The sequence below is a fragment of the Anomaloglossus baeobatrachus genome, chromosome 12 (genome assembly GCF_048569485.1).
Source record: "Anomaloglossus baeobatrachus isolate aAnoBae1 chromosome 12, aAnoBae1.hap1, whole genome shotgun sequence".
NCBI classification, from domain to species: Eukaryota; Metazoa; Chordata; class Amphibia; order Anura; family Aromobatidae; genus Anomaloglossus; species Anomaloglossus baeobatrachus.
In genome coordinates this window covers 20,287,927-20,303,386 of record NC_134364.1, presented here as the reverse complement: position 1 = coordinate 20,303,386, position 15,460 = coordinate 20,287,927, and the positions used below count along the sequence as shown (strand labels likewise).

Here is a 15,460-nt window from a genome sequence, read left to right as displayed (position 1 = left end):
GCCAAATGCCGCAAAGTTGATCGGACGGCGCTTCATAGTACAGATGGACAATGACCCCAAGCATACAGCCAAAGCTACCCAGGAGTTCATGATTGCAAAAAAGTGGAACATTCTGCAATGGCCAAGTTAATCACCAGATCTTAACCCAATTGAGCATGCATTTCACTTGCTCAAATCCAGACTTAAGACCTACAAACAAGCAAGACCTGAAGGCTGCGGCTGTAAAGGCCTGGCAAAGCATTAAGAAGGAGGAAACCCAGCGTTTGGTGATGTCCATGGGTTCCAGACTTAAGGCAGTGATTGCCTCCAAAGGATTCGCAACAAAATATAGAAAATAAAAATATTTTGTTTGGGTTTGGTTTATTTGTCCAATTACTTTTGACCTCCTAAAATGTGGAGTCTTTGTAAAGAAATGTGTACAATTCCTACAATTTCTATCAGATATCTTTGTTCAAACCTTCAAATTAAACGTTACAATCTGCACTTGAATTCTGTTGTAGAGGTTTCATTTCAAATCCAATGTGGTGGCATGCAGAGCCCAACTCGCCAAAATTGTGTCACTGTCCAAAGATTTCTGGACCTAACTGTATAAATTTGAAACTTTGCCATTGTCAATATCTCTGCTGTTGGTGAATAGTAAAGAATTAAAGCGCAAACTATTTTAGAAAAGCTCAATAATTTTTTGTTATGCAATGACGCTTGGTAATAGCTGTTTCTGGGAAAGTTGTGTGGCTATTATTATGACTTTCCGCAAGAAGCTCCCCTTTACTTTCAGACCTCAGACCAGTCCCCTACACATTAATATCAGACCCCTTAAATTTATTTCAGGGCTCAGAGCTTCATATTAATATCACATTCATAACTAGACCCTTCTATTAAAATTATACACCTAAATTTAGTTCAGACTCCAGAGAAGACCCCCAAATTCTTTACAAACCTCAGATCAGTCCCCTAAATTAAAATCAAACATCAGATCGAGCCCCTAAATATCAGACCTCAGGACCCTTATATTAAAACTATACCCTTAAATTTATTTTAGACTATAGATTAGAGCTTTTTATGATGAGACTGCAGAACAGACCCCCAAAGAAACCTTCCTTTCTTGTACCCAGTGAGAGGGTCTGTACCTTTGGGTGAGGAATATATGTGAAGTTGATTGATGTGGTGTATAAATGGTGGTTTTGCCAAGGCTGGCAATTTCCAACACTATGCAAGGATCACCCTTCCCAGATGTCAGCATCAGAAAAATTGGCAAATACACCCTGTGGCGTAACTAGAGTTTGATGGGCCCTGGTGCAATATTAGGACCGGGACCCCCACTCAGGGTACAGGTTGATTACGCTGACACTCGGCTTTTTTCCTCAGTACCCAGCTTTCCCATGCCCCGATATCCCTTTTTCCCTTAGTACCCAGCTTTCCATGTTCTGATATCGATCTTGTCCTCAGCACCCAGGTTTCCAATGCTCTGCTGTACAACTTTCCCTCAGCACCCAGCTTGCCCTTGATATCAGAGCATGGGGAAGCTGGGTGGTGAGGGAAAGATGTATAGCAAAACATGGGAAAGTTGAGTGCTAAGAGAAAGATGTATAGCAGAGCATAGGTGGGTGACTCAGCACTCAGCATCAGCTGGGCGCTGAGGACAAGATCGATATCAGAATATATGAAATCTGGGTTCTGAGGGATATCAGAGCATGGGAAAGCTGGGTTCTGGGGGAAAAATGTATAGCAGAGCATGGGAAAGCTGGTTGCTGAGGGAAAGAGGCTCTTTCCCTCAGCACCCAGCTTTCCCATCCCATGCTTGTATCTTTGTCCCCCATCTTGGTATATAGCCCTACCCGTCTTTTTTTTCTGTACATTAGATTTGTGCTATAAATAACATTATAGATGTATTCATGTTGCATCTAGAAATGGTAGGTTTTTTTAACGGTACACAAGTTTTGGTATTTTTAAGAAGGGTTTTTGGCCCTTTTAGTATTAATTCTGCTTTTTTAGTATCTGAATTTTAAAAATGCCACACATGTACACATTCACACAAATGCAGCCATATACACTAGATTTCTCTTTATACGCTGTATATGTGAGCATTTTGTACACACTGTATATACAAAGAAATAATAAAGTTGGATGTCTGACAGCAAACCATGAAGATGAGGAGACCCGGCCACCATCACAGGACAGCGGAGAGGCATATCAGTTACAGGGCAGTGGGGGAGGGGGCAGGAGAATGCAGCTGTAGGGAAGGGGGGCAGAAGAGTGCAGCTGTGAGAGGCAAATAGGAGGATAGAAGAGGGTAGTGGGGCTACAGTCATCATTCAGGGAGCTCCAGTACTCACTTCAGGTCGCATTGTGTTCCTCTGGAGCCTCCTGCTACTGCCGACTACAGAACAATGGCAGTGCAGGAGAGAGGGATGCAAACTCCTCAGAAGTCTCTCATATTTCTGCAGCACTCCCTGCACAGGCCTGAGACTCCACAGCAGCTCTGTGCCAGTGGGCGGGGCTTACTCCTGGTGGGCGGGGCTTACTCGTGTGAGGCTCTGGAGTGGTGAGTGTAGGGGATGGCTGTGCTCAGCATTTCTCCCTTCTTGTGATGGATGGAACATGCAGCCTATGTGCTGTATGCTGGAGGAGAGACTGTCAGGGGCCCAGTGGGGGATCATTCGCCCAGCAGATGCTCAAAGCCAGCAGCCGGGTGATCACTGTGACCATAATCCCGCCCACTTCTCAGCCTCGGCTTCAGTGGAAAGAGGTGGGCAGGATTATGGGCGTGGAGAGCAGTGAATATACAATTGCTTAAGTAGCCGGGACATGTGTGAGCTCCAGAATGGCTGCTGCCTCCAGTGACACTGCAATTTGCAGCGCAGGGACCAGACGGTCAGTGCTGCAATATATTTTAGCTGGATCTGCGCACTTGGGCGCACATTAAGCTGAAATAAGTGCTGAGTTTCTTGTGCCCTATGAGCCCCCGAGCCCAGTCGCAGTGGTGACCCCTGCGACCGCAATAGTTCTGCCCCTGAGTACACCAGTGATGTCATTAAAAAAAAAAATTCTTTTTGGAGTAAAAAGGGATAATTATTTTATAATATTTCAAAAATCCAAGTAAGGGGCAGACAGTCTGAGTGCGATCCAACAAAACATTGGATCACGCTCGGACACATATTAGTCTATGGGGCTGAGAACATGGACATTTTTGCCTCGGATAGTGACTGTAAGAAGTAAAAATTGCTGAATGTCCAAGTTTGATCCAATATTGGAATTGCACTCGGCCACGCAAGTGTATAGATGAGTGGCAATTATCGTATGACACCAGCTCTTTATAGTTGTCTGACTTGGTGTTTCCAAGGAAATTTGTTACCAGTAACTGGAATGCTGCCATGTAGAAGCACACAAATCTGAGGACCAGTGACGACTCCTTCCTTTATCTGTGCTTCTCTCAACCTTGGAAATTTCCAAGATACTTGAATGCTTCTGCATTTCTGTCCATTGCCTTTACGAAGTTCTTCATGAGACCCAACTTGCTGTGCAATGGAGGTAACAGAATTTTTTGTGGTTTGACAAGTGCTGGATGAAGAACATTTTTAGTGCATTACTGAGGGGCCAGTCTCTTTTCTTGTAGTGTTCTTGTCTTGCTCGACTCTCCCATTCACATAGGAAACAGTACTTTGTGTAACCAACCTGGAGACCAAGCACGAGTGCCACCACCTTTACGTCACCACAGAGGCACTGATTCTGATCCTTGTCCTGAGCTCCTATTTTGCAACCAAAATACAGGTTGTCGGCTTTCTTAACCATATGAGTCAAGTTTCGCTTTTGTGACTCAAAAGTCACCTCACCACAGATATAGAAGAAATTATCTGCTTTATTAATGCAAGTCCGAGGCATCACTGCATAGCTGAACGATGATATCAGTCGATCGCTGAAAATGCTGTGTGACTGATGGAGGGAGAACATGCGCCTCTTATAGAGTTGTGTGATGCAAGTTTAATTAGGATTGCAACATCTTGCTTTCTTTGGCATCTATCATTGGTCATTTATGATGATAAAATACGGATGACTCAATTCATTAACTATTGCTTGTATATGAACCTCTGAATTGTACAGTGCTGCAGAATATGTTGGCGCTATAGAAATAAAGATTATTATCATTATTAGTCTTTTGGAGATGATGCAATATTGATGAAGCAATGCATTAGTCAGTTGGATGGTGCAAAAGTGATGACGTAAGTCTGATGATGAATTCCTTGCCTAGCGTTGTATCAAAGGCTGTGAGAAATATCGATGCACCCCTGTATCATAAAAACTAGAGCCAATTTCAAAATTTAAGCATCATTTTTGTTTTCAGCACCTAAACATTAGTTGAGTCCAACTGTTTTCATGTCTTAACCAATTTTGCTGTTGACTACTGTTATCGATATAGGTCAATCTAATCATATTGGAGAAGATATAGTAATAATTATATAGATTAAATATAAGCAAAACTATAACATTTGTTATCAGCGTTATCAACGGGTCTATTTATTGCGCATAAACTATTTAACTTGAATGGTAGCATTTACTATGGAAAAATACACACGGAATGCAGCTCCTGAGCGGACCTTCTGCCCAGAGCTGTCAGTCATGGGCGGCCACGTGGTATTAGCTTGCGAAGCGTATGGTATTTGCGCTGTATCGGGCAGTCAGTGCCACGCTCACTGCTCTGTATATACTTAGTGTGTGAAAATATTGGATCCCAAAGACTATGATCACGCAATAAATATTTGGTAAATTCTTGAAGGTGCAGATTTTTCCGCATTATTTCTGCACCTTTTGGATGAATTCAGTAATTTGCGTTTTTATTTTCTTAATTTTTGAGTGTTTTTTGCAAGTTATTTTTATGGGGTTTTTTTGTGCAGCATAAAACCGCATTGTGAAATTTTAACCTAACACTGTCCCTTATACTATCCCTGTCTATACATCTTTACTAAACTCCTATATGAAGCAAAGCACAAGTCGAGTTTTAGCATCAATTTACCATATTTGTCAGGGATGATATTAATTGTGAGGAATTTGTTTGCTCTGCTGGGCCAAGCCTCTTCCAAATAAAGCTTTGCCCACTTTTTAAAAAGTTGGTGGAGCTGTCAAGCATTGGCACAAAAAAAGCCATAAAAAAGGTTGACATATTTGCACAACTACGACTTGCAAAATGTTGCGACATTTCAAACCATTTTGTATCAGAAAAACTGTTTGATGAATTGGGCTCCATATCTTACACTGGGGTCACACAAGTGTATAGAAAAATTGGTCCCATTCTCATCCCGAAAAGTGGGATGATTTTTTTTCTCATTTGTCATCCATGTGCTGTCCGTACACAATCTGTTTGTTTTCACTCAGCAGCTATTCATTTTTTAAAGGACCAGTTTCCCATCGTACGGAGTTGTAATGTATCTGTAAAAATTGGAGGCAATTTACCAATTTTGGAGTAAAATCGCAGCATGCCGAATATCTGCACCGCCTCACTGAATACCATTGGTCCGAGTGCAGTCCCTTTTTAATCTGATTGCACTCGTCTGATACACAGGGACTATCTACACAAAACCGTAGTGGATGTTTTTGCACAGATCTTCGCAGGATTAGTGCATTCTGAGCCCTAAGTGACTGCTATAGCTATGATTACAACATGCTCAGTGGATGACAGATTTTTCTCCATAGTTAGAAAGGACATAATAAAAAATGAAAGTATACAAATAGATCTCATGAATATTAATTGTACTTCCTTGCAAAATGCTATAACAGCCCATCATAAATTCACATTCACTCATCCCCGCGGAACGCGCTGCACCAATGCCTGTAAGTGGCGGCCCATTCATGATACCAATAAAGCGGCACATTTCATCCTTCGTTGTACAGACAGGGGCCTAATGAGGTTTGGCAGCAGGCTGCATAGCTACATATTATGTGCCGCCCAATGTAAACAGCTATTAGGCTGTGTCCGCACTTTGCGTCGTCCTACTTGCAGTTCCAAACGCACCCTCTGGCAGTAATTGATTTTGCCCAAAGTTGCTTTTGACCACAAAATAGCGCTAAAAACGCATGCGTATTTACCACGTTTTAGGTGCGTTTTTAGCGCTTTTTGCATACTTTTGAATAGCGTTTTGAACATAAAGACACTGCTAAATAAAGTTTAAACAGTCAAACATAATGAAAAAAGAGCAAAAAAGGGTCACAGATATAATTTATAAAAATATAAAGAAAATAGTTATATTTCATATAATTATAGCGTTTTTTTACTATTTAGCGGTAAAATAGCAGTAAATTAATATTTTTCATTAATTTAATTGTCGGACTATGTGTGTGTGTGTAAAGGTACATATCAAATCTTTATTTTGATGTCCAAAAAGCATGCGTTTATTTAGTCCAAAACGCATGTTTTCTGCACCTAAATAGCAGGTAAAACGCTGGAATTTTGATTTTGCTTGCGTTTTCACATTTCTCATTGACTTCAATGTTATCAAAATGCTGCAGAAATGGCAAAAACAATTGACATGCTGCTTTTTTGAACACATGGTTTTTGCCACAATTTATGCAAATTAAACGCAGCGTTTTAAAACGCAAAGTGCGGACGGAAAATCATCCTTTTCCATAGACTATTATGAAAAATCAAAACGCATGCATTTTGGCATGAAAACGCTGCTGCTCAAAACGCTGCGGAAACGCAAAGTGCGGGCACAGTCTTAACTACAACCTGATGGTAGGTTCAGCCCCATCTATGTCTCAGAGCCTCCACAAATCAGCAGGGGTTGCGTCTTTTGATAAATCAGTAGCTTTTCAAGGATTGAGAAAAGATGGGTGAGCTTGCAAGTAAGAGATCTGATCTGAAGGGTGTTAGTATTAGGAAGCAGAGTTTGTATTTTTTTTGCAGTCTCCCCCTGAAGTGAAGGTTCTTGACGAGTTTCCACTTCGGAGCATTTTTTTTTATTTTTAAAGGATTTGTGACTTTTGTTGCTGAAAAACTGCAAACACTAGTTAAGTACAAAAATAAGAAGCATTTTTGATTTTTCATCAAGTTTATGAACTGATCCATTTTGAAGAATTTGGTACAAAAAAAATCAGCAAATACCAGAAGACAAAAAAAACAACAAAAAAAAACCAAATTGCAAATGGTGAATTGGGCCCTATATGTGCAGAACAACAATATAAGGTAAATGACTGTAACATGTAAAATCCGTGTCTTCTAGGAGTATGCAGGCCGGGCTGCCACCCTACAAACGGCTACTGCGAACGTCCTGGAGAATGCAGGTACGTGCTGTGCAGATGTGATTTTACAGCAGGCACAGGGCAAGGCATATTCCTGTATCTTGGCCTGACACTCGGGCCCTGCATGGGATATAGCACAGTATCAGTTTTCAGTAGATTGTTCTTTTAACTCATGTTTGTTTTTTTTTCCTTCAGGTGTCACTCTGGCTGGAAGGGGCCATTCTGTGACCAGTGTATCCCATTCCCTGGCTGCGTCCATGGAAGTTGTGATAAACCCTGGCAGTGCGTCTGTGACGAGGGCTGGATCGGAAGCCACTGCAACATTGGTGCTTGCAATTTTTACACGGGAAATTTGCTAATTTGTTTAGTTTGAAAAAATTGGCATGCATGCTAAACTTTCTCTTAGGCCTCTTTCACTCGTCCGTGTCTCCGGTAAGTGTTTAGTCCGTTTCCTCACGTACCGGAGACACGGGCACTCGTAGACCCATTAAAATCAATGGGTTTGCACTCACGTGTGTGTTATACCATGGACCGTGTGTACGTGTGGAGCATACGTGTGTCCGTGTGCTCCACACATCAACATGTCCGTTTTTCTCTGGCATCACAGGTGTCACACGGAACGCAAACGGACCACACGGAGGTGTTCCGTGTGACACGCGCCGGAGAAAACACACGTGTTTGAGGAAAAAATACAAAAAACTTTACTCACCTTCTCCTGCCCTCCTGTCTTTGCCGCTGCTGTCACTTGCTTCCGACCGCTGCTCATTATGCTCATTGAATATTCACTTCACTGCGGCCGGAAGCTGCAGCAGTGGGGAGTCGGCAGGACCGGAGACCGAAGATCAGCACCGTGGACAGCGACGCCTAGGACAGGTGAGCAGAAAGTTCCCGTTCTCCGTGTGTTATCACGGAAAACACACATGTGCCATAAATATGGCTCACGGAGGGCAAAACGCACCTTTGACACGTCCGTGAAAAACGTGCGTGATTTTCACGAACGTGTGAAAGAGGCCTTAGTCACTGAAAATTGCTTAGTCTGCTTGTTCTGCAATTTATACAAACTAATAGAAATCTCCAGGTACGAGCCCCCCCTCTATATTCCAGGCAGTGCAACGAGGATCGCGAGTAAAGGACAGCAGATAAATGTTACCCTACAGATGGCGACTTCTATATCTACAGGATAGGGGATTCCCTTTGTCACCCTTTTGAAAAGAGCGGACTCTCGGCACTGGCGCTGTCACTACAGTCATAGTTTAAGGCCACATACTAAATAAAAAATGACTTGGACGGTATTGGCTTAAAGTCTAGAGTATAAGGGGGTGTCCTGACTCTCCCCTGACAGATTGAATGGTGGGAGAAAAGCTACCATTAGGGGAGTCTAGTGGAATCTCTCTCATAGGTAACACTGGAGCTTTCCTGAGTATGGAGGAGATGGGAGAGATAGCTGCCTGCCAAACAATTGTTTGTCCGATAAATAATGTGTAATGGGGTCTTTGCTTTTACTTTTGAGGTCACATTTTGACAATAGCTATCTAATGTCATTGTCCAAAAAGAGATGGCTGATGAAGCTAGCCGAGCGTTGTCCTCCATTGGTCCCATAAACAATAAATGCAATGGGCGCCGCTCATGCCCAACCGCCAGCCGCAGGCACATCACCTAATCATTCATATTCTACTGATTTCTAAAACAAATACCTGTTAATCCACCAATTGGATAAACCAGAAAGAGTTGCTCCAAGCACAGAACTGCAAAATGATGTGGAATTTCATGACACCAAAAGCCGAAGAGTGGTAAAACTCAGACCCTTTTAATTGAGTGTTACATATTTTTAATAGCTAGCTAACCTAATTATCAGGTCTCATTGATCAACTGATTACAAATACAAAAAAAACAACCCTCTATGCATGAACTTCATGATAAATCAATAGTGATGAGTGAGTACTACCATACTGAGGTGCTCCGGACTCTAAACCAGCAATCGGACTCTCGGACAGGCTCAACTGGTGTACCGAGTCTAATGGAAGTCAATGGGGAACTCCAGCATTTTTTAAAAAGATCTTCAAGAAAATTGGTTGAGTTTCTCATTGACTTTCATTATACTCTGTACACAAGTGAAGCCCGTCCGAGCGTCCGATTACTCAATATGAATACCGAGCATAGTAGTCCTTGCTCATCACTAGTTATGACTACTGAGTACCCGAGCATGGTAGTGTCCGCTCATCACTAGTTATCACTACTGAGTACCCGAGCATGGTAGAGTCCGCTCATCACTAGTTATGACTACTGAGTACCCGAGCATGGTAGTGCCCGCTCATCACTAGTTACGAGTACTGAGAACCCGAGCATGGTAGTGCCCGCTCATCACTAGTTACCAGTACTGAGTACCCGAGCATGGTAGTGCCCGCTCATCACTAGTTACGAATACCACGCACCTGAGCATGGTAGTGCTCGCTCATCACTAGTTATGACTACTGAGTACCCGAGCATGGTAGTGCCCACTCATCACTAGTTACCAGTACTGAGCACCTGAGCATGGTAGTGCCCACTCATCACTAGTTACCAGTACTGAGCACCCGAGCATGGTAGTGCCCGCTCATCACTAGTTACAAGTACTGAGCACCTGAGTATGGTAGTGCACACTCATCACTAATTATGAATACCACGCACCTGAGCATGGTAGTGCTCGCTCATCACTAGTTATGAGTACTGAGCACCTGAGCATGGTAGTGCCCACTCATCACTAATTATGAATACCATGCACCTGAGCATGGTAGTGCTCGCTCATCACTAGTTATGAGTACTGAGCACCTGAGCATGGTAGTGCCCGCTCATCACTAGTTACAAGTACTCAGCACCCGAGCATGGTAGTGCCCACTCATCACTAGTTACAAGTACTGAGCACCCGAGCATGGTAGTGCCCACTCATCACTAGTTAAGAGTACTGAGCATGATAGTGCCCGCTCATCACTAGTTACAAGTACTGAGCACCCGAGCATGGTAGTGCCCGCTCATCACTAGTTACAAGTACTCAGCACCAGAGCATGGTAGTGCCCACTCATCACTAGTTACAAGTACTCAGCACCCGAACATGGTAGTGCCCGCTCATCACTAGTTACAAGTACTCAGCACCCGAGCATGGTAGTGCCCGCTCATCACTAGTTACAAGTACTCAGCACCCGAACATGGTAGTGCCCGCTCATCACTAGTTACAAGTACTCAGCACCCGAGCATGGTAGTGCCCGCTCATCACTAGTTACAAGTACTCAGCACCCAAGCATGGTAGTGCCCACTCATCACTAGTTAAGAGTACTGAGCACCTGAGCATGGTAGTGCCCGCTCATCACTAGTTAAGAGTACTGAGCACCCAAGCATGGTAGTGCCCACTCATCACTAGTTAAGAGTACTGAGCACCTGAGCATTGTAGTGCCCACTCATCACTAGTTATGAGTACCGAGAACCCGAGCATGGTAGTGCCCGGCGCCCGCTCATCACTTGTTACGAGTATCAGTACCTGAGCATGGTAGTGCCCGCTCATCACTAGTTACAAGTACTCAGCACCCAAGCATGGTAGTGCCCACTCATCACTAGTTAAGAGTACTGAGCACCTGAGCATTGTAGTGCCCACTCATCACTAGTTATGAGTACCGAGAACCCGAGCATGGTAGTGCCCGGCGCCCGCTCATCACTTGTTACGAGTATCAGTACCTGAGCATGGTAGTGCCCGGCGCCCGCTCATCACTTGTTACGAGTATCAGTACCTGAGCATTGTAGTGCCCACTCATCACTAGTTATGAGTACCGAGAACCCGAGCATGGTAGTGCCCGGCGCCCGCTCATCACTTGTTACGAGTATCAGTACCTGAGCATGGTAGTGCCTGCTCATCACTAGAAAACATCTCATATTCCACCGTTTACAAAACCATATTGGTGAAAAAAAAAAGAAAAACTGTGACACCAGCGCCACCTGCAGTTCAGACTGTAAATTTATACTTTTTCTTTTTCTGCCTAGGATTTGTTGTATACATTACATTTTTTATGTAATGAGTGAAATGTATATTTTGAGTTATTCCTGACCTGCCCTTGGGGACAGATACAGAACAAAGCTTGCCATTTGTGACATGTAAGGGGTGAAACAAAGTATGTGATAGATGTGAATCTAAGGTCTTGGATCACAATGTAAACCTTATAACGGGACTGACCCACCTCGTGTCATTTCTAATCTTCATATGTAGGGGATTTTGCATGTGGCAGACAGACTCTTATGTTACAGGGCTGGAGCGTGACTGCTCCCCTGTATCTTCTCTCCGGCTCAGGATGGACATACCGTACAGTTTGTGCAGATAGCGCAGCTGCAAAGGGGCTTAAAGGAGTGGTGGGGGCCCTTCATAGAGGTATTTTTAGAAGTCTGTTGGAATGGGTTGGCACTGTTAGTGGGCAGAGTTCTCTGATGGGGACAGAGCTTGTTGGAGACTTGTGGTAAGCAATGATGCTGCTTTACTGACATGTTTATATAATGTGATTTGTGTGCTTTGTATATCATTTTTATTCACTTCTTATCTTAGTGTGTCTGGTGCACACTATGCGTGTCGTCTGCTCTTAGCCACGTCACACAAACTATGGTGATGTCTGCTTTGCTTGTATAACATGTACGCTGAGGTTGTATGACATCTGCGACCTGCTTGCATCACTTGTGCCTAATGCTTAATGTAACTGGAGCACTGCACTGTAGGGTAGTAGAGATGTAACACGTGCATTTTCCCTACAGATGTGCATCCATGCGCTGCAGTGCCCTGTTCCAGTAACTCAACCTGCATCGAAACAGGTGATGGCGGATATATCTGCCTATGTGCCCCAGGATTTACAGGAAAAAACTGCTTGGTTAAAAGGGGACCCTGCAATACAATAGGGTAAGTGATCACTTCTAAATTAAAATACGTAGATTATGAGGGTTACTCCACAAAATTGTAGAGGAATCTCCGAGGCCTGAGATGTCCATATACATAACCTGCAGGTTTATACCATACAAGACCGTGTCATGACGATAAAATATTAATAGGAACAAATTCACATTAAAATCACACTGATAGCGGGGGAAACCTGCCAGCAAGTGTTTCTTTTTCCTGTAGCGACCCCCACAGGTAAAATCAAGTAGTACATGATATTGAAGCCAATGCGCTGCCTATGTAATGCACAGACGTACAAGATAAAAATTCCTTTAAATCATTTGAACATTTCGGCTTCTTAAAACAAAGCTAGCTTTTGCATGCCTTGAGGCCTCTGCCACACTCACGTGAAATTCACGCACGTGCCGAGAGACACGTATTTTCCCTGCGTGTTGCGTGCAGGTAAGTACGTGTCTCTGGTACGTGCGTGACACGTGTGTTCTACGTGTGCTATCCGCGATAGCACACGTAGAATCAGTAATTATTATACTCACCTGGTCCTTCCTGATGTCCGCGCTGCTGTCCGTGGTGCTGATCCTCGGTCTCCAGCCCTCCCGTCTCCCCGCTGCTGCCGCTGCCAGGCAGTGAAGTGAATATTCAATGAGAATAATGAGCGGCGGTCGGCAGCAAGAGGCAGCAGCGGCAGAGACAGGAGGGCTGGAGAAGGTGAGTAAATGTTTTGTTTTTTTTTTCACTGACATGTGTGTTTTCTCCGGCGCGTGTCACACGGGACCGCATCCACACTACACCCGTGTGGTACGGGTGCGGGCCGTGTGACACCCGTGCTGCCGGAGAAAACACTGACATGTCAGCGCTTTGAAAATCGCACACACGTACAAACGCACACGGACACACGTTCCGTGTGGTTTTACGTGTGTGTGCCTGCTACAATAGGGTAGCATTGGTTAAAGTGTCTCCGTGCCGCCGGGACGTGTAAAAAATGACAAACACGTACCGGAGGCACGGATGTGTGGCGCAGGCCTAAAACAAAGTGTCAGTGATGTAGCAATAAGCTTTCACACTATGTACAGGGACGAACCAAGCAAATGGCGAAAGGGAAATGAAGCGAAAACCCTGTGTCTAGGGAAGGGGAAAAGGTGACCCTTGACCAAACCTAGTACTGGTCCCCGGAGCCCCTTCCCACCCTAGATAGGTTCCCCAGCTATGCGCCGAGCAGGATACCTGACCCTAGCTATCCCTAGTGTCGGGCCCTAAATAGGGAACAGGTGGGATGAGCTTTGTCAACCCAACTAAACACTAAAGACACAAGGAGGACACACAGGGAAAAAATGCGTGAACTACCGGTACTTATCCACAGATGAGTCAGGTAAAAGTTCAGCAAAGTTTCAGCCATGATACCACAGATGAGTACAAGCCACCTGCTTGCAAACAGAGTTGAATGAATTGAATAATATCACCAGCACCAGTCCAGGGAAGATGGGAGTATTTAAACACATGGAGAATACTGATAATCAGCAGCTGATGGAAGGAGAGGAAGAGATGAAAACCAGCAGGAAAGCTACCCAAGGCCTGTTTCACATGTCAATGATTCTGGTACGTTTGTGCTTTTTTTTCTACCTACCAGAATCACTGACATACGCAGACCCATTATAATCAATGGGTCTGCTCACACATCAGTGATTTTTCACTGACCTTGTCTCCGTGCGGCGTACCCGCGTGTGCGTGATTGCCGCACGGAGACATGTCCATTTTTTTCTGGCATCACTGATGTTCCATGGACCACGCAGTGGTGTGATCCGTGAAACACGTGCCAGAAAAAAATGTGCATATAAAATAAAAATCATTTTTACTCACCCGGCTCCAGCGACGCTCTCTGCAGCCTGTTCTGCCTGCTGCTTCTGAGCCGGCTCATTACTGTCGTGCATATTCATGAATGCACGACACAACCGACCCGGAAGCAGCTGCTGCGGGGGGTCAGCGCCGGCCGCATGCTGCACCGCGGGAGCGTTCAGCACCATGGAGAGCGGGAGCGGGCAGAGGTGAGTTAATCTCTATATGCAATCACGGACCACGGAGAACGGAGCCTGGATCGCACATAGACAACCCACGTGTGCCGTGAATCACGGCACACGGGGGGACTTGTGCATGTTTTACACGTCAGTGAAGAACGTCTGTCTTTCTCACTGACGTGTGAAACGGGCCTAAAACAATGAATGCTAACAGCAGGAACAATATAAAGTCAAGGAGCATTCTGTGCTGCCAAACACTGTGACCTTCTATTGCCAGAAACCACAAGATTGTTTGTCACCCGTGACAGTAGCATTATCACCGGTGTAAATGCAACTTGTATTCCAGAGGAAGAAGTACAATAGCTGGGTAAGGAGGAGATGAGGACTTTACCACACTAGGTACAGTTATATAGGTACTATACAGGGTGGCATCATATCAAACATATAATGATAACCAGATTTTATGCCTTGTCTCTTCAGCAAAGAAAAAGTAAAGTTTGATAAATCTTTATCTCTGACGCATGAGATATTTGACACCTTAAGATTCTAGTGCATTAGTAGAAGTGAATAGGAATATTGCCACAAACAACCTCCCTGCTGCCTCCACCGTCAGCACAAGACTTCAGTGCTGTGATTATCATTTTAGAACGTGTCCAAGAAAATGTTTGCCAGGTTCATGAATCTCCAGGATGTGGCCTTAATGTTCTACATGCTGGAGGACTCAGCAGGATGTGTTGATAACATTAATATAAAAACACAACCAGCTGTCTCCTGATCTAGGGACCACTGTTCTGCTTGTCTCATTAGTTACTCAGACATTTGCAATTCAGATCCAATTAAAATGTCTACTGTCCTTCTAAATCGCTAAAAATATCCCTGACTGATCTTTGAGCCAGAGCCGCGCACCGGGGAAACTGGAGGTGGTTTATATAAGATAATGAAGAGCTCTGATAATCTTTATCTAGATCTACAGATAAACCTTTCCATATTATTCAAATACATACAGTCAGGTCCAGAAATATTTGGACAGTGACACAAATATTTGCATTTTACCTGTTTACCAAAACATATTCAATATAGTTAGTAATTCGTATGTTTTGAAGTGCATATTCTCAGCTTTAATTTGAGAGTATTCGATGCTGAAGTCCATGTAGTGTTATAATCCAGGTTCGGCTATGTCTTGACAATCGGATCCGCAGGTCCTAGATTGGTAGCATGTAGCAAGGGTCTACCCGGGCAATAGACAGTCCTACTTCTTATTCCCCTGAGCTCTCCATTCAGACCATTGGGGTCTTCAGGAATGGTGATAAGACTGGGC

The 15,460-nt window shown here is 44.1% G+C and overlaps 1 protein-coding gene across 1 annotated transcript in view; it reads left to right on the top strand.

The window, feature by feature from the left end:
• The window catches only part of DLK1 (delta like non-canonical Notch ligand 1), a 53,881-nt gene that overhangs the window by 14,153 nt on the left and 24,268 nt on the right, over positions 1 to 15,460 (top strand). The window contains exons 5-7 of the mRNA XM_075330642.1: positions 7,212 to 7,272; positions 7,426 to 7,556; positions 11,995 to 12,136. Of these exons, the coding sequence (XP_075186757.1) occupies positions 7,212 to 7,272; positions 7,426 to 7,556; positions 11,995 to 12,136 (334 nt within the window). The remainder of the gene's footprint in view (positions 1 to 7,211; positions 7,273 to 7,425; positions 7,557 to 11,994; positions 12,137 to 15,460) is intronic.